Source organism: Varroa jacobsoni, unplaced genomic scaffold, assembly GCF_002532875.2.
Source record: "Varroa jacobsoni isolate VJ856 unplaced genomic scaffold, vjacob_1.0 scaffold_1308, whole genome shotgun sequence".
Lineage (NCBI taxonomy): Eukaryota > Metazoa > Arthropoda > Arachnida > Mesostigmata > Varroidae > Varroa > Varroa jacobsoni.
Window position 1 is genome coordinate 171526 of NW_019214210.1, and position 19748 is coordinate 191273.

Below are 19748 nucleotides of genomic sequence, written 5' to 3' on the forward strand. Positions count from 1 at the left end.
GCCTTGTATGAGAAGCTAATCAACGTTTGTCACCGCAAACTCGCTATACGTCATTGAATTGTGCGCGCGAAGTTACTCAACATAACTGAACGGAGAATGTACAACAAACAAAAAAAGAGTGATGCATATTAATGCCATTCAAAGCTGCATGGTTAATAATTGTTTGGGTTATTAGCGGAGAAATTTAATGTGGATAGGGCTATTATGGGTTGCTCACGGAGACTTCAAGTTCACGTCATATGTCGTAAAGGTTCGTACGTACCACATGTCAAAAGCAAGTCGTCTTGGATTCTTCTCTGACAGTGAACTACATACCAGAATAAACCGCAGGAACGATCGCTAGTTGCCCATAATCCAAAGGATGTGTTGCTTGTGGGCAAAATAATGATGACCAATGAGTACGCTATGCGTGTGCTGCGCTCTAAAAGAGACGCCATGTCACAGGATCTTTTTCAGAAAAACCTAGTTACCACCAAAGAACTTCATCTGTCTGTTATATAAACAGCTGTACGACCATGAATAGTCACAAGTGGCTAAGGGAAGGCCATATGCCTTCGAACAAGGTGGTACAATAGATCATAGTGTGCGCTTGGCCACCAAAAAAGTTGAGTATGCTTTAGAATAGATACATAAACAACTCCGATTTTAACCCATTGGACTGTTATGTATGGTGAGTGAAAGAATGAGGATCGATCTAGGCTTGATGTCACAATGTCACATCGTTTATTTATTTTACGAGAAACATTTGAAATTAACTTGAAGTTGTAATCGCGGCAGACCGTAGTTCTATTGACTTAACAATGACATCTTTAGCACATGCGAACAAAGTCGTTGTATATATATCTTGTTTACATTATAGTATTAGGAATAAGTTACAAGGAAAATTCCGGCTATAGGCAAGCCAACATGTATTGGCTTGTCGGATCGTTTCTCTAGCTAGATGGTTTTAAAGTCACGATTACCAGGTAAGATGAGTCATGCTCGGTCGGCATTTGGAAGCTGAAATTTTCCAGTCTCAGCTATACTAAGATTGCTAGATATTCTAGTTTCGAACTAGGATAAAGAACCTTGAAAATAAGCAAAATTCGTTAGGCTTTACAATTCTATTACGATGAAATGCGAAGGCGCAAATGGTGGCCGAGTGTATAAAAAAAAGTATGCTGTCTATGGTTTAGATGCATTATTGGAAAAACAGTCCAAAGATGATTTTGAAAATCCAAATGCGAAATATATTTTTCGCATTGGTCGACCGATCGCAAAGAAAATTGATAAAATTATTGCAAAAGTTGAGCAGGATTAGCGCGCGAACAGCTATAATAACGTCAAGAAACTAAATATAGATTACCAAAGAAAGCTGCTCTTTTATAATGCCTTGGTGACGCACGGATTGACGCAAAAGAACTGATTGTTTCTTCCATCTGCTACGGAACGAAACAGAATCGAGTCATTGTTGATCTCGTGTGATGAAAAATTTATCACAGACGACAATACTCTACAAGTTAAACAATAGAAAGAAAAATGTACTTTATTGTATATCTAGCTTTCAAATAACGCGTGAACTTGAGTGGCTATTAGTCAAAGGCGCCTGCTCGGAAAGAAATCGTCTTAAAAGTAAAAAATTTGTGGGTAATGTTTCGAAATTTGAAACATACGTTTAGCATCGTGTTCAATTAATCTCTCAATAACAATTTTTCGAATATTTAATTGGGTAAAATAAATTCGTAGAATCGCGTAGAGCGTCTGATAATTGGGGATGCTTGATCAAGACTCTGCGACGTGGTAGAGTAGCAGATCCGCTCGGTTAAAACTCTCGTATTGTACTATGTGGACAGTGACTTTATAGCAGCTAATCTAATAAAAAAAAAGCAGCGAAGTATCTTTCTAGGAAGGCCAGATATAAGTGCACGTTGCACGAGTCGTTGAGTCAGCTACCCACGTGCTTCACTGTAGTGAAAAAAGAACAACGAGGGATTCAGCTGCAGCAGTCACCGCAAAAGTAGTCGTAGTTTGGACATCAGATTCGTAGGGGGAAATACCGTCGCAGCTGGCCAAGAAAAGAAAGATATGAAGTGACTCAGCAGCCAGCGTGCACACGTGTTGCCCCCGTGTGTAGGTGGCTATATTTGCGTGTGTGAATGTGCTTCTATCTTTCATGCGGCTTAGCGATGCACAGAGAAGGCTTTCGCAGTAGTGGCGATAGTGCTGATGATGATGATGCTACTGCACAATCAGCAGGCCATGCGGTGAGCCTGCTGCCCTTTAAGCGGCTTTCTAGTGCGCCTTTTTGGTTTCTAAACGTTGATTTTTTTAGTTAGCTCCAGTCACTACGGCCTAGCGTTTGTTTTCATGGAACTTATGCGATACTGTTTCTGAAAGCGCTATGAACAAAACTGTGTGTTGGCTTCCTGTTTTTGTTATTTTTTGCTAAAAGCTTACGATGACTTTTAGAACAATTATTTTTATGCTTGGCGCTATGCTCACAGAATAACCAGCGTCACTCGGTCATTCATATTGAACTAAAGTAGTGCTGTTTACTTTATTGTCGATCGTTTGCGGCCGATGAGGCTGATGGTGATGGTCGTAGTACCGTTTCGATAAGCATGTTTATACTTGGGTACGCGCTTTATGGGAACGATCTTCGATGGTTACTTGCACCGTTACGTCATATCTAATAACAGCATTGAAAATAAGCGTAGTCGCCTAATGTCGAAGCAAAATTTCTCTGTCTCTAATTAACCGCTTGCGTAAATACTTTAGACTGCATAATACGCATAGCGGCTGACCGGTATTTATTTTTTTTTTACCCTTAACTTACCTTTAAGCCTATAGCATATAGTTGAAATCTGTTTTAATAAACAACAGTTATTGGCTACCGCATACTCTAGTTTCTGGACTGAGCGAGAGTGCTACTTCATTCAGGCGCTTACTATTGTGCATGAATAGAATAAGCGCTAGGTAATTTATTCGTAGCAGCCAAATTGCGACTCCTTAAGATTCAAACAAGAACTATCCATGTAGAATATAATGGACCAGTGAGTAACAATTAAGGAATCTAACATGACCTCTTCTAGGATTTGATGGACGGTTGGCAGTAATATTGTGAGATGAGTTTGATGTTACTTACTTATAAAATGCATTTAAATGAAAACAAATATTTATACTGTTTTACTTTTTGTGTGCTTCTAGCTTCCGTCAAAGCTTCTATTCTACTCCTGAATGGCACACAAGCTCGTCTTAAAACAATACCATTTATAACACTGAACGCCTTCTAAGCAGCGACATTGATGTGGGCGACGTTGTCGCGTTAAAGTTTGCTAGATTTTCGCTTATTGACTTCTCATACATAATAATACAGCGGGTTTTAAGCTGAGCCGTTCGGCGCGCATGGGTCCTTATCCCAGAACAAGGGTCATATGTTCAGCGAGCTAACTCTGCACTAGTATGTTCTCATGACCGATTACGACACCTCACTGATGGGCTTTTGCCGTATCGTTTCAGATAATAATCAGTTGAAGTTTTACCACACTTTTCAGAACATCGAAGCGAATACACCCTTCCGAAAAATATGGTTGGACATTTGGTTTTAATGATCATATGGGTATCTTGGACCGTAGTCAATTCAACCGTCGTTCTTACGAATGTATTGGGCCTCGCTACTAATTATTTTCTAATTACCAGAGATACCAGAGAATGCTAAATACCGGAGAAAGATGGCCTGTCGCTGCGTTTTGAATGCCGTGAGTAGCAAGAAAGGCTGGTTAGGTCAACTGGCGTTGCTGCTCGCAAAGAACTTGTGCTAAGCTTCGGTACCTAAGGCGTTCATGAACATTTCGAGCAATGGAAGCCTAATTATGTTGAGTTCAGACCCCAATGCAGAATCACCAGAAATGTATTTTTGTAATATTTTAATTAGTAATATGGTAGTTCTTTTCTTCGTTTTGTCGAATATGTTAATCTGCTTGTCTTTCTTGCATCCCTGTATCCCGCTACAATGCGGTAAACCATCAGTTTTGGCGGGTTTTGGCACGGGTTCGTTCAGGGTGATGTCTGTGGTTTTTTTAACAAATAGGCTTTTCCTTGAATTACCGTCGGTACTAGAGGGCAATTCAGGTTTGCCGCGACACACCTTGCACCAAAATCTTTCTTCAAGGTATTGCTGCCAGTCAATGGAAATTGAGAATATATTCGAAACGAATTAGGTCCAATTCTAGCGAGCTGCTTGTCGTAATAGGCATGAATTTACCCGCCATTGAATGCCTATTTTTTTCTACGACAAAAGCGCAAACTCATCATGGTGAAGCCAGCAGGTCTGTTTTCAGACTATGAAAGAATGTCAGCTATTGTTCTAAAGTTATTTCGCCGGACTAGCGTTCACCTAGATAATAACTGATGGCTGTTGCCAGTCAATATGCGGCTTCCGGAGAATCAACAAAAGATTTATGTGAACTAAAGCGGGTGATTTGCAATAAGCACTAGATTGAAAGTATAGAAAGTTGATAAGAAGGGGCACAGAAAACTATTTGTGAAGATCCTGGAATTTCCGCTGTTTTTTGAGAGTAGATGCTGTTTGTCGTAACGGGTACGCATCTTCTGCTACTTTTGGTACCAGACGAAAGTCAGTTCTTTCGAAAACGTAACAACAAACTCGTTATGGCCAACAGCAGTATGTCATTTTCGGATCAGCTAATATTAAATCTTTCTGCATTTGATGAAAGAATTATTGCCAGCTTTCATGCGGTTGCTAAAGGATTCAAGGAAGGCTTTTATGAGGCACACTGGAAGATTCAGAGCAATTCGAAAGTTCCTCGAAATGCCTCAAAAAAACATTTTTTCATATTATTAGCTATTTGATACAGAAACTGAGTGGAAAAATCTTAATTGCCAATTTCCTCATCCAAATAAGCTTCAACAAGTAACCTTGTCAATATTAGTTTTTTGCATCGTTTGATTTTTTTCATTGATTCATCCCCTTGTATTTTCTAGATTTTTGGCCTGCTAAAAGCCCAACATTTATTTCCGCTGGAGGTTTTTGTATATATAAGGGTCATTTTAACAGGCCTACGCCTACCAACATCGCCAAAGGAACGGTTACTATTGAAAAACAATATATTAGAGTAGAGAAAGTATATTTTAAAAATGACTAGTTAGTGATTTCAAAGCCGTAGCCACGGCAGATGGAAAGGACACTTGCAGCACAGGCCAAAAAGTCCTAGAAATGTTTTTTTTACTTAGAAGCAAAGCAAGGAGAAATTGTCAGTTTTGACGCACCACTGTGCACTTATACAAAGCTAGCCGGTTGATTGCCACTTCTCCGCGACAAGAAGCTCGTTGCTGCTCCAGCGACGGCGTGGCAAACATGTTGGAAAACAAATCATGTCTTCGTATAGAATATTTCCACGTCCGGTTGCAGCTGGGTATCTTAGAGATTCTGATGCTACGCGGCATTTTGTCAGGTGCTCGCCACCAAGGCCCTGTTGCTATATACATACACATATATACCGTGTCAATTTTCTAAAAGCTGGCGGAAGCAGCAACAGCAGTGGTTCGTACCGAGTATCTCACAGGCATTGATTAGGTCTGAATGTTTAATTTCATCTCAAGTGTGATCACCGCTCATGTCTAAGCGAAGGTTCTGCAGGGTAATCCAAACATAACAGCATTTCAATTCCTTGCACATTTCTCATTTCAGGCCAGGATATTGTCTCACAAGGGTGCTACGGTAATTGACTTAGTCCCACTCCTTTTTTGCCATTATCTCGTTGGCGACCAGCTGAGTTGTGCAAGGGAAACTCTGATATGTAATAGGAATAATTAAAACTTGATATATGATTTTTTTTACAGATGGAAACACTCAGGCCTACCCACTGTTCGTTCACGCGTAGCTTCTACTGATTATAGTCTTGGAGGGACGCATAGCCGCTGCAAACTAGAGCGCATTAAATGGATTTGACTTTGAAAAACGCAGATAATAGGAAGAAATGGAATACTGTCGATATGTTCTAAGCCTCGTAGTCTATGTCGTTAGATCACTGTAAACAGACTTCAAAAAAAATGAGAAGATCACCTTTGGGAACATACCAAATCGTTCAACATTGTTTACGGTACCGCATGATTACTACGTTGTGTTCAGGATACGACTCTATTTAACGCACGTATTTAATGTGAACGACAGAGAAAGATTACTGAAAGAACCATCACTGATCAAATATTACTACGGTGTCACTGATCATATATGCAGTGTCGAACGATGAAGGCCTGAATCGTGTGTCCCACTTGTCATGCACTCACTAACTTTAACTTTTTTTAGCTATAACTTTTAAAAAACATTATACACGTGCATAAATCTGAGCTGTGCATTGTAAGTTGTCTCCCCTTTGAATGCTAGATGTTTGCCCTTAGCTTGACACACTTGAGGTAATTCTCGCCAGCACAAGTAATTCTCGAGAAATGTAGCACTATGGCATTAATAGAATACGGAAACATATCTGGTGTTCCTCCAGTAAATTTTAATCGTCAAAATTAGGATCTAGTTAAAAATGGCAGTTTCGAAAACTGACATTGAACCATTCGGTGTACGTCTAGCTTTAAGCAGCCATAGAGGAACGTTAAACTGGAAATGGTAGAAGTATTATGTATTCGGAGGCTACTAGAGGGCAGCAGCAGCAGCAGCAGCATGGGCCGAACTGGCGACACACACTAAATCACTGAATGATCGGAAAATAATTTCGATGGTTACGGTGCACGACGACAGTGGGGGTTTCGGTCAAAATGCTCACGTTCGACGACATTTCCGCAACAAAGCTTCGAGTCCAGAAAGATCATACCAAAAATATGAAAGTAGTAATATAATGCGACTGACGGTTTATCCAGAAGCACGATCAAAGCATGTGTATGCGACATATCGCATTGGAAAAAGATCAGACTTATCTCGCTTTTTGATTTATCTTACCTTCGCCTACCAGCCTTAAAAAGGCAAAGATGGGAATAGAAATGGCTAGTTCTTTCGTTTCGTTTTCGGCTTTTTAGTGTCGAAATGTGCCATGCTAACCTCGAAGTCCATGCTAAACATAATTTAATCTGGTTGATTCTGCTGGTACTGAAGTATAGCATCTACTACATTATCTGTTTTGGTTTACTGTTTTTAAAAGTAGAAATTATACAGTGGACGAATAATCGTAAATTATACGAAAATCGGAAATATGCTCTCATAAGAAATAAGTGCTTCGTGTTATATGCGGGCTTCAATTTGGCCTGTAAGGTAAGTTAGTCATCAAAATCTGCTATAATAACGTCGTTGCTGTGACATAGTGGCATATGTAAAGGATTTCGATTTTTCAGCGGTTCCCACTTGCGTATACATGCTATGGTCGAATGTCGAACAAGCTGCTCCATTCAGTTCCAGATCAGGTTCAGAGTTCTAGAACAAGACTATTAATATTCCCGGTGTAATATATGACATTAATCGTCATCCAGTATTTTGGCCTCAGTTATCGGCCTGGCCCTAGTGGGCCCGGTATAAGCAGGTATTTGCCGAAAATATTGTTTTGGTGACTTGTGCAACGTGTTACTGCGGTCGTCTTGTAAGCCATTTTGGCCGCAAGTAATCTGGAAAGACGTGTGGTCCGCGTAAAGACACTGAGTTAGCTTTTGTAGCTAATTATTTTCCAGTTTCAAATCTATCGAACGTAGTTCCAGATACGCGTCGGACTTGTAAACCCGCTATAGTTCAGCGTATATTTCTTTTATGACCCTCCCATCGCAATTTTGAGGTTTCTTAGCTATGAATTACCGTTATACAAATAAATACGTTCGGAAGGGTGCTTCGGTAAGGGAACTGACAGGGGGTAAGGGAAGACCTAAGGTGTTATGCTAAAGCTTACAGGTATTAAGTTTACATCGACTGTCACTTTCTGATTTTGCAGGACCCGAACTGGTTCAAAGCAAAACATGCTGATGGTCGCGAGGGTCTCGTACCACTGAACTATTTGATGAAGCGAGGCGATGGTCGAGCCGGTCTCATGCTCTGGTTTCACGGAAAGATCTGCCGCGAGGAGGCGGAACGACTCCTGCTTCAGAATCCGTCTGACGGGGCTTTCCTCGTTCGCGAGAGCACCAACTACCCTGGGGATTACACACTTTGTGTGTGCTTCAACAACAAAGTCGAACACTATCGGTAGGCAAAAAACTACTTTCTGTTACTATATATGTACACTGCATAGGCCTTTACGGGCTCCACGTCTAGATAGCGATCATAATATTACAAGACAATTTTTTATTGCTTATAATGGAAAAACATATGATTAATGAATCATATACATGTATGTTACGTACATGTTAATGTTATGCATATTCTCAGGATAATTACACAAGACGATCTTGGTGGGTTGACTATCGACGAAGAGGAGTACTTTGGTACGTTATCGCAGCTCGTCGAACATTATGAGATGGACGCGGACGGATTGTGTACGCGACTTACGCACGCGTTGCCCAAGAAGGGTGTTTCGTGTAGTAATGGCACGGCGGATAAACGTGCGTTTGAAATGACCGGCTGGCTGATCAAGTCTCAAGATATCTGTATCATTGAGAGCATCGGTACGTGCTATATCGTCTACCATTGATAGTGAAAAAGTTTGTCTGTCCATTGATAATTTTTTTACTCACTTAGTTCAAGATATCCATCTAATGAGAAAAACATTGTATTTGTTGTTGTTTCAGGCAAGGGCGAGTTCGGCGACGTACAGTTGGGTATGTACAAGGGGAATAAGGTTGCCGTAAAAACGGTCGAATCGCCCGAGTCACGTCTAGCAGGAGGAGGAGGAGGAGGCGGTGCTGGGTCAAACCCACTCGTGCTTGAGGCTCAAATGATGACGTCGTTAAGGCACCGTAATCTCGTCCAGCTGTTAGGCCTTGTTATGGAGGCCGATGGACTAGTACAGATAGTTACGGAGTATATGGCTAAGGGTTCATTGGTAGACTATCTCCGCTCACGGGGCAGACTTCATGTTACTCGTAGGGACCAGATTCATTTTGCCCGTGATACATGTGCGGGTATGGCGTACCTCGAAAGCCGGCATGTCGTACATCGTGATTTGGCTGCTAGAAATGTTCTCATCTCGGATGATGGAGTGGCAAAAGTAAGCGATTTCGGACTAGCCAAAAGTCAAGATGCTGATAACCCCGACGGTAAGTAAACAAAATTTCAGTACAATCAATCGAATCATCTAATACTTGCATTTGTCAATGTTGTCCTCGATTTTTAACGGCGGGGAAAAACCAATGAATAGAGATGGTTGACTTTTTTCAGTTGGCAAGTTCCCAATTAAGTGGACAGCACCAGAAGCGCTTAAGACGAATCTATTTTCAAATAAGACGGACATGTGGTCGTTCGGGATTCTCCTCTGGGAAATCTACTCATTTGGCCGAGTGCCCTACCCCCGCATACCGTTAGCAGAAGTTGTACGTCACGTTGATAAAGGTACATGTTTTTGTAGATGTTTTCCTTTTTTTCATTATCACGGAGTATCGTTCCTACGATCGCTGCTAATGAATAAATGTTTTCAGTTTTACGTTCGGTATTGCCTCTGAGCATTGCTTCAGATCTACGGCTACTGTCGAGTGGTACGAGCATTATTTTGCTGATGATCACTCTGAAGTGAATTCGTAACAATAACTTGTGAACCGTCACGTTATCCATTATCGCTAAACCTTAACGACATTCGCATTTGCATTAAAATATTGATTGGATTTTGGATTTTCACCAATTGATGATTGATTACGACTGAATTGTTCAGGCTACCGAATGGAAGCGCCCGAAGGTTGTCCATCAGAAATATATAATTTGATGCAACGAGCGTGGCATCGAGAGCCTGAAGAACGGCCGACCTTCACCTGGATGCTCGGAAAGCTCGAACAGCTGCAGCGAGAAACAACGTCGAACGCGAACTCAACAACGTCTTCTGGAACAGCTGCTAACAACAACTGTAACAATTCCACGGCTGTCACAGCAGCTGGCGCCGGTGGAGGAAGCTCATAACAATCGAGAAATGACTCGCTTATGCAGACCGCGGTCTAAAACGGCGAGTCCTCCTCGACTCCTTCGTAGACAACAATAATGAGAATAATATCATTTATGAAGACAATGATGCTAGCCGCATTTTGCAACGTCGCCAACGAGTGACTCGCACTAACTGAACTAACTAATCCATCCTGTAACGAGATACGTATACCATACTGATTAATTTAGCGCCTGCAACCCCAGAGAAGTTGTAGGTACAACTGAGGGCTCAAACTCTTCATTGTATGATTTGTGTTTGGGTCTGCACTATTACCTCCTTCATGTTGCCCATAGATACCCCAAGAGCAAGTGTACTCATTATAGGAGGCATCTCGAAACCCGAGAACGGCTCATTGATTAAATCGCCTCAGCTAATGACGGTGACGGCAGCACTCGTTGAATCATTATTATGATATTACCATATTCACTATTATACAGTACTATTCCTACCCTGTTAATTAATACGGTTTAAGTTAATTATTACGCTTACTGTGATGCTACTTTTGGAACCCGAAGAAGGACAAGATTATCATATTAGTTGGTCAGAAATGCTGTTAAGCATGTAGTTCTCTGTCCGTTTGCTCCATGCTTGTAATTACACTGTAAATCCTCTCAGAGTCGATTTTCTTCCTAAACAAATTCCCATAAATAATAAAATGTACGCATAAGGAAGAGAACAGTCACTATTTAGTTGTAGACACTGCTTTCCTACACGCCTATTTAAAATAATTATCACGCTGAGGAGCTTAGATGCTCTTTGCATCACCAAAAGGTAGGACGTTGCGGAATGCGGGTCATCTTCTTAGATCGTGTCGGGAAGATGAGAAAAGACTGAGAAAACGAGGAAATCATAATTATTAAGGTATTAATGTTTACTATTATACAGAAGACCTTGAAAACTAGTTAAGGTCAAATGTTGGCAGAGGCACAAAATAGGACGAAGCGTTGACTCCGCTGGATCAGCTGGCATTATAAGTACTGACTAAAATGAAAAAAGGCCCATTCCAGTGATATTTCGGTCTTTGAAGGTCTTTGAAGCGATGAGTGCGGCCAGATAGCATCTACCTAAGTGCAATAGCATCGTTGTTATTATCGTCAATGAATATTAATAATTACTCGACCTGTCTGGTATTCGTATAAGTAATATATAATGGTTATTTCATTATTTTTCGCCGACGTGTCGGCTGGAAACACTATAGAAATTTGTCAGATATAAAAACAGTATTCTAATGGTAAAATTTGTCAATTGAGGAGAAAATAAGAGCAACGGTGCTGTTGTAATTAGTTTGTCGTTTGAGCAAAACCACCACAGCATATTCTACTAGCAGCTGGATTTATCAACGAGAGATGAAGTACGAGGGTTATTCATTCATTATAACCATCGAAGATTATGTAAATACTATGTATATTATTAATCACAGCAATGCTCGGAACGGTAAAGTGACCATGTTGACAAGAAAATAAACCGTGGCCTGTTGTGTCGTACTATTTTTATCCGATGCACCCTGACTGGTGGCCTGCTATACGGTAGATCTTGTTAACAGATTAGCTTCATCATCATTTTAATCGTTCAGAAAGGTGATGATTACACTTTACGATTTCGTGTCACCGCATTGTTTAAGGTAGCAAGGTGTCCGGCAACAAGTCTGCAATGGTTCTTTTTTGTGGAGAGCAAAGTTATACAGCGAAACGATTGACTCAACAAAGGACTGCCAAAGCAAGAAATTAGACAAATCAGGGACTCCCGTTAATTGGGCACCAGCTTTGATGTAGGATTTTACTGTGATTTGTTTTGATCGCAAACATTAGCGTCTTCAACCGAATAGCCGAGAGGCCGCAGTCATAGAACAAAATACTACTTCTGCTTCAATTGGGTTTCGGCCCAGAAAAATGAAACGCGAGTTAACTGTATCTATTACCGTGTAATATGTACAGCTGTAGGCGACGTTTGCACGGCGCGTACGACTGCAAACGAATAAGGTGAGCTGCGCCGGCAGAAAAAACAAAGAATACAAAAATATTTATTTTCAGAGAGAACGAGCAGCTCTACGAGATGGAGAAAGGCGAAGACAGACCTGTGCAAGAAGCACAGCGCGGGGACGTAGGTTCGGGGCGGATCAAGCACAGACTACTTGTAAACAAGCGATCGGCAAAATATATCTGCCACATCAAGCAGTGAGTGGGTTTGTTGGAAGCGATTCAATTAGCGTACATCTAGCAGCAAGAATAGAAATTTATCGCGCACTATCCTAACATGCGTGGAAGCCCTGGCTTCGCCCTCAGATTAACTGTATTGCTGCTGCTGCTGCTGCTGCTGGTGCTGCGGCGGCTGCTGCTGCTGCTGGTGCTGCGGCTGCTGCTGCTGCTGCTGGTGCTGCTGCTGGTGCTGCGGCTGCTGCTGCTGGTGCTGCGGCGGCGGCTGCTGCTGCTGCTGGTGCTGCTGCTGCTGCTGGTGCTGCTGCTGCTGCTGGTGCTGCGGCTGCTGCTGCTGCTGGTGCTGCTGCTGCTGCTGCTGGTGCTGCTGCTGCTGCTGGTGCTGCTGCTGCTGCTGGTGCTGCGGCTGCGGCTGCTGCTGCTGCTGCTGCTACAGATATGGAGAAGAAGCGTTTACGGTGTTGTGGAGACGAGCAGAAATAAGCAGATAACACTTGGGTCCGATACGGCAAATAAAATTATCATCAAAATAATGCCAACAAGAAAAGAGCTGCAATAATTAAGCTTAGTTTATCAACGGCCGCTTAGCACCTACCCTTTGTGGATGTAAAAGATCTTACGCATGAAGAAAGGAGTTATGACAAGCTATCATATATGGACCTGGCATGAGAATGATAAGTAATTGAATAATTACAGTTATTATTAACAACATGTGTGTCTGTGTGTGTAGGTGTATAAGTGTACATTTGTGCTGTCATAGAATACAGTGTGCGAAATACGTAATGGTAAGTTCAAGATAGGGCACGGCATTTCAGGGGCATATATTTGGCAATTCAGACAATGCATTTTTGCGATGTGTGTAATTCCTATATACATCTAACGAGTATGTTCACTAAAAGCTGCTGTGAAGAGCAACTAAAAGCGTAAATTATCATGGTTTCCTCCTGCAATTTGACGTGCATCTACTTAATGAGAGGTTTGTCGAAAGGAATACTTAAAGCTAGCTATCTGATTTAATTAAAAGTAAAGATAAACATCAACAAGGCTACGGACAAACGCGCATGTTGTTTTAAAAACTTCCGAGCTCATTTTTATTAGATTAGAACGAACAATTGAGCCATCTACAGTTATATGAGGTCTGTTGACACCTTTCAAGCAAAAGCTATGCTCAAACTGAACGTACTAACCATGTTAACTGATACACTCACAGTTAAGTGAGAAAATAGTAGCAGAAAGGCCACTCGCTTACCGTAACGTTATTCACGGTCCAAATAAATGTTTTTCCTTTACTTACATGAAGAATCTCTTCTTCAGCTAAAAAAAAAAAAAAAAGAAGTTTGTACATCTCTCTACTGAACCATCTACTCACGTATTGAACGTATGAAATTGTTTCGTGTTATTTGCTAATTACCATGTTAGGTTGATGTACATGCACTCAATAATCGTTTTAAATTTAGACAGATGACTGGATCTAGGAACTGTAAGCAATGCTTAGGGCCAGGAAGAATGCATTAGCAAAGAAAGCGCTAAATTTATAAAGGCAATTCCTACAATAAGAGACGTACAAAGCGTTGGTGTAACTATTTGTAGTAAATAAAAATTCGATAACAAAAGTGTCCATACGTAGTAAAAGTGAAATATCGAAGTTGTTGTAAATGTGAAAAAGTTATTAATTCGTGTAAGTAATATAAGATAAAGGACAAGATTTATTTAAAATTGAAGCAAAGGCTTCACTTCCCTGGCTGTAACTTCTTGCGTCTGTCTCAGTACTGAACTTTTCAATATTCCGCCATATCTAGAGAAGAACGGTAAACAGTGTCGTTTAGGAGACAATAGTATGGTAACCTTAGAGGCAAATTTACCCATTCGTATGTTTTTTCTCTAGAGTCCAAAACATTTTCATGGTTTGTAAGAGGCTCCATTGTTGACTCTAAGCTAGTTTTTAGACGATGGAAAGAAATTAGAACAGAAAATGTTATGTATTATTCACGTGTTAAAGTGAACGAGTAGTTCTTTGACAGTTACGTGTCGAACTCCATAGATCAACGTACGTACCCAAACACCGAATACCCATTGCCCACTCGCTCCTCAGAGATTTTATATAAAGAAAATATTAATAAGTATATAAGGTAAATAAATTAAAATTTTATCTTCTAAACTTGTCTGTGTATTCATTCTTCTCGATGACTTACTGAAAATATATCGACCAGTCTAATAAATAACGTAAGTTTAAATGTTTCGATTTCGAGTAGTCGTCGTCGTCGTCGTCGACACTGAAGAATTAAATGTATTTGTTTTTTCTTATGATTTTGCTTTATTCAAAGCAAAATAAGACAAACTTCAGTGACTTAAGCCACATCCATTTACCGTTGTTTGTGCTAAATATATTACTAGACTAATATTAATCTATCTGCCTGGAGAAACGGCAGCCTAATGCGATTGAGACTGGTATAGTTGAGAAACTTACAATGTGCTCCACACGGATAACGCTAAGTACCCTCAGTGAAATTCAATGCGAAACTTTAATTTGATCATTGAAGTTGATGGGGGAAGCGTCTGTCTCCACAGACACTCCATACTTTTCTTGATGAGAAGTAACCGGCCTTTACATCGTAGGTACTGCATTATAAGTGACACATCAAAGCACGATCATCTGTTTCACTGCGAACTCGGCACACAAGTACCCTCGGCACTGTTTTCCAACGCAGGCGTCATAAAGACCCGTATAGTCGCCTGGAATTGTTGTTTTACATCTATCTATAAGCTACGGTTTGTTGTTGAAAATAGGCCCGAAAGTCGGTGTTTTCGTTCTAATCAATCAGTGTTGATTAAGAATGCCAGAAAATGTAGAGTGGTTCTTCTTCCATCAAAGAATGCAGGACCCAGTTAGCACAACGCTGTTGGCCTTCCAAGCGTTTGTGTGACGCTAAACGAATCAAGTATATGTTAATTTAACTCCAGTTCGCTACAAGATTGTCTCGCTCATACCCACACAACGGAACGGTCCTTCGATTAGTGCGTTCTCAAATCGGTCGCCCCAAAATTGGCTAAGGATATTTCTTTTATGTAAAGCCCAAAAGGAAAAAAGGATCCCAAAGAACCCATGACCTCCTTCTAATAAATTCTTTCGCGCTCGAACATTTTAAGTCGCTCAAGCATTTAATCATCATTAGTAACAACTAAGGTATTATCACAAAATACTGAAGAACTGAGATAAGGTCTTTTCCCTAATTACCGATGGTTTTTTGCCAACCGGTTCTCATTGAATCTAGCCGAATCCGCCCTACGTCACAACTATATCGACTCCATAATTAGCTTTACATTAGAGATCTTGATTATTACGTATTCTCACAGATTTCTAGATAATAATCTGAGGACACGCTCGGTGCAGCGGGCAGCAATATAGGTGTTATTTTAAACACTATCTAATTATTATAATTATTATCTATACACTATCTAATTATTATCTTATTAATTAACGTTTGAAAACTGATGCATACTTCTTATTATATAATGCCTTTTTCAATTAAGGAATAACTGACAGTATCGAGTATTTTCATTTAAATTGCTACAGTCGAAACGCATATTTAAATGTGTGTCCTCCCTCTCTCTAAATTTAACCTGTATAGCATCGTAAGATCTACAAACTATACGCGGAAATCTTCCAACTCGGTCTGCGGGGGCTTGGAAAAGAAACACGACGACCGCTGATTGTTGTTTAACTACTACTGGTGTACATAAAATTTGCTACTATTTAATTTATTTGGTCCATTGCCTTTTCCAAGTGTATTTAAAGCATTTCTGAAGAATCAGTCTAGTGACCGAAATACGCAGCGGTCAATATAGCTTTGTCATAAGGCGCGTTCAAATCAATTAAATGTACATGTGTTTCTTAAATGTGAATCTGCGGGCGAACCTACCACTACGGTATTCTAGCCACTTGATTGATTATATCCCTGTGTCTATTTATGGCGGAAGCGACCAATAAGGCATATCTCGAGAGTATTAGAAATATACATGTTTGTCTAAGACGTAAGACTATATCTAGTCTTACGTCTTAGATTGTCTCAATTGTACCATTGAGATCTTATCTAGTCTTACGGCGAAGGAGAGCTTTTAGAGTACGAGAAGTACTTTATCAATTGCTGCGAGCTTATGTCTTGTCCTCCTCTGTTAATTATGACGCCTAGTTAATTAAATGTAAGATCGCTTGGATCGCCGTATTCGCTAATTAGCGATCCAGCGATAAAATTAAGCCACAAGTAACCTTACAACCGATGCAATATCTATTTCAGCTTTTTTCACAACGCAAATGTATTTTTTATAAATTGAAAACCTTGTATATGCTCCCTGATTTCATCCCTCCCTTGCTCCCCGCTCACATTCGACGATACATAATGTTTGACCATTTCGTAGCTGACGGTTTGCTTTTTTGCTTTGCTATCGAGCTGATTTCATAATCGAAAAAAAAAAAAATTTAGATCCCAAATAAAAGTTTCCGGATCTGTAACAGCAAAATCAGTTCAGTGGCAGAACGAAAAACTTACTACGCTATCACATTTATGAACATTGAACCGGACAGCTTGTTAAGTGTTAAAGCCCTTTTTTCGCACAAAGCAAAAACTAGAAGACATTATAGGTGAAGAATGTTAAGAGAGTTATTGGTTAGCAATGGATTACGTAAAAAATTCATGTACGGCAAAGTGTCCCGTCGGTGTCCCGCAAATTAGCGTCCAAAATGGTGAAGCAAGCTCAATAACATTTGTAACGGACGGTAGTTAACGGACGTGTGTACAAGTAGTCGAGTGTGCGTACCGTTGGGGCGGCACACATTCGTAAAACTCTTGACCATTTCGTGAAGAAGAACGCAGAACCGCTTAGTGCAAGACGCTGCGAAACCATGTTTCTTGTGGTAGTACTGTTTCAAGCAACGTTCTTTGAGAGAAGCTTCGTGTGGCTTGATCTTGTGCTTTGTGTAGCAAAGCAAAGCTGTATTGTAAGTTGTACGTTAACGTCTCGGATAAGGGTAACTCGTGTGGAAGCTGTACAATCTCCTATTTAAATTTGCCCGAGGTAACGTTGGCGATGCGATGTGCGTACAAATTGTGCACGATCCTCCAGGTGCCATTGCACTGTTTCGTAGAGTCAAGGTTTCTCATGTCCAGAGCATCTAGCGGGAGTACAGACAGATACCTCAACGCTATCGTTGAATTTAATTGTGAAGTTGGCGTCATCTGAGGTTGACTGAACGCGTGGTATAGTGTGGCCTTCTCAGGAAAGATACCAATGTAGTAATGTTTAAGATTCGTCCACCATTGTATACAAACAAGAACAAGTACATTAGAGTTTCGAACTAAAGGGGTATGTAGACCCCGCTAATGCATTATACCATACCCTAACGCTGTATTGGCCGGAAAGATGGTAGTATAAATAGTTTTCCATAAATGTCTGACAGAAACGAAGAGTATTCGGCACCTGCCGCGGTGAGACGAACGTTGATGCTTCCGCAGAAGCCCGTCGAAATGGAATTCTCTGCTGTATGCACCTTCAATGTCGGCCTCGGTACCGCGCCTAGTAACACACAGCGGCTGGCAGAATTCAGCGCAGGACATCGCTAATCTGTTTGTCTATCTGAACGAAATGTCTTTGGTTGATGACTGAGTTCGTTATTTTCGCTAAGCGACACGCACGCCACTACGGCAATCATGGACCAAGGTATGTTCGTCTCGACTATTATTATAGATTGATTATTGTTCTTTCGATTATGGCAGGCTATCGAAAAGCTCCTATATGATCGACTATGTTGTTGTTGACAGTGGGATTTGACTATGATGCGGCTGATTAACGCATATATCATCTAATATCATATAATAGAATTATATTGTTTTCATTGATTTAAATCCTAATTTCGCTATTGTAAGCAACATATCATATACATAGAAATTCATTTGATGACTTTCTATTATTATAAAGATAAAACAGTGTCCATCCCGCTTGAATGAATCTTGAACTAGAGTCACGACAGCCCTAAAAGAAAAACACGCGAGACATAGAAATCGTTTGCAAATTTTCTTATTATGTCGGTTTACCACTAACGAAAACGTTCCTTGAAGAGCTCAAAGGGAAAAAAAAAAGGTGCTTTTTTAGGAATTACGATAACTGATTGGTTACTGACCACTTTCTGATTTCAGCTCTCCCCTATCTGGAGACTATGAAGTTGTGCATTGTGATCAACGTTAAAAAAGGCCGACAGCCTGATATTCAGCGGTGGGACGGAACACCTGTTCCAATTGAATAGGAGGAGGCAAACAGTAAACAAATGTCAGTTACATATTCTGGGCCTCGCGGACAAGTAGGATTATTTCCACATTAATCAAATTGCACAAACAACGAGCAAGTTTTTAGTTCTAATCGAAAATTTTCTCTTCTTAGTAATACGTACAGTGATGCAGACTGCTACTACCCTCAGCGTTTCTCATCACTAGAGCATCACCCCAAAGGAACGTGAAGCTTCTATATCATAGTTGTAAAAGGCCAAATCTCTAGTTTACTCGAGCCACCTGCACCATGGCGGAACATCAATTCTCTGGTGTGGTGGCAAACTAATCTATAATGATTCTCTTGGCGAAGAGGACGAACTAGCTTCATCGGCCCAATAGGACTATGCGCCCTTAGCTTATCGATTTTGATCATAAGTTGCATTTCTACGGATAGTGCTAACTGCTTCGGGGCTGGGAACGGCAAGTTTCTCCAATAACGTAAATAAAGAGATGATTCCAACAGCAAGGAGGATCACTAGCTAAACGTAGTTTTAAAATTGCGTTTAAATTTGAGTTTTTCTTGTTGTTCAAAGTGATCAGTTGATTGATCTTGGGGCAATTCCAGCTAATGTAACATGAGAGGATTGTCTAGCGAAAAGTTTGCCTAACAAAAAATACAGCAACAGATAGACAGCTGACACTAAAACTATCTATTTTAATATAAAAATCGCGTCTTTGGGTATACAAAAGAAGAGGCAACGCCAGGACGTTAAAGGGCAGCGTTTGATCACTCAAATGGATAAAGCTGAGGTAAACAAGGACGAGTCAGTAACGGGCGATTTTGTGCAATCCAAGACGGTAATGGGTAGCTACGAAGCTTGTATACATATATATAAAAAGTATAGAAGTATATTTAAAAACGCTAGTTTCTAACGTGTTGAATACGAACCTTTTGATGCCTAAGCGAGACCAAGATTGACTTAGTGACGAATATTAGATCAGATCTAATCATCAAGGCACACGGCACGGGAAAAAAGGATCGGAAAAATCGAACAAGGACTAATAACGTTTAGCTGCGTTACAGTAGATTAGGCTCTCGCAGAAGGCCTCCATATCGGGAAAAAGAGAAGCCTTAAAAGACAACGAATAGATAAGGCACACATTCTACCGAAGGTAAGAGAAGCCACAGAAGGCAGAATCAATTAAAGAGAATAATCGGAGAATATATATATAAAAGAAACATTATCAATGCTGTGCTGTTATTTCGTTCTTCCGCCTGT

At 40.5% G+C, this 19748-nt stretch overlaps 1 protein-coding gene and 1 long non-coding RNA gene across 3 annotated transcripts in view; both read left to right on the forward strand.

Annotated features, from left to right (window-relative positions):
- LOC111268678 (tyrosine-protein kinase CSK) overlaps positions 1-14366 on the forward strand; it is an 18889-nt gene extending 4523 nt beyond the window's left edge. Inside the window, exons 3-7 of the mRNA XM_022847822.2 lie at positions 7923-8173; positions 8357-8592; positions 8716-9183; positions 9305-9475; positions 9792-14366. Coding sequence (XP_022703557.1) covers positions 7923-8173; positions 8357-8592; positions 8716-9183; positions 9305-9475; positions 9792-10033 — 1368 coding nt within the window. The 3' untranslated portion in view covers positions 10034-14366. The remainder of the gene's footprint in view (positions 1-7922; positions 8174-8356; positions 8593-8715; positions 9184-9304; positions 9476-9791) is intronic.
- Positions 14367-17287: 2921 nt separating this feature from the next.
- Positions 17288-19036, forward strand: LOC111268682 (uncharacterized). 2 transcript variants are annotated; one of them, XR_002685339.2, is made up of 3 exons: positions 17308-17569; positions 17664-17923; positions 18400-19036. It is a non-coding gene; the product is annotated as an uncharacterized LOC111268682 (long non-coding RNA). The 2 variants fall into 2 exon arrangements; XR_002685338.2 differs by having other exon boundaries at positions 17288-17923.
- Positions 19037-19748: the final 712 nt, after the last annotated feature.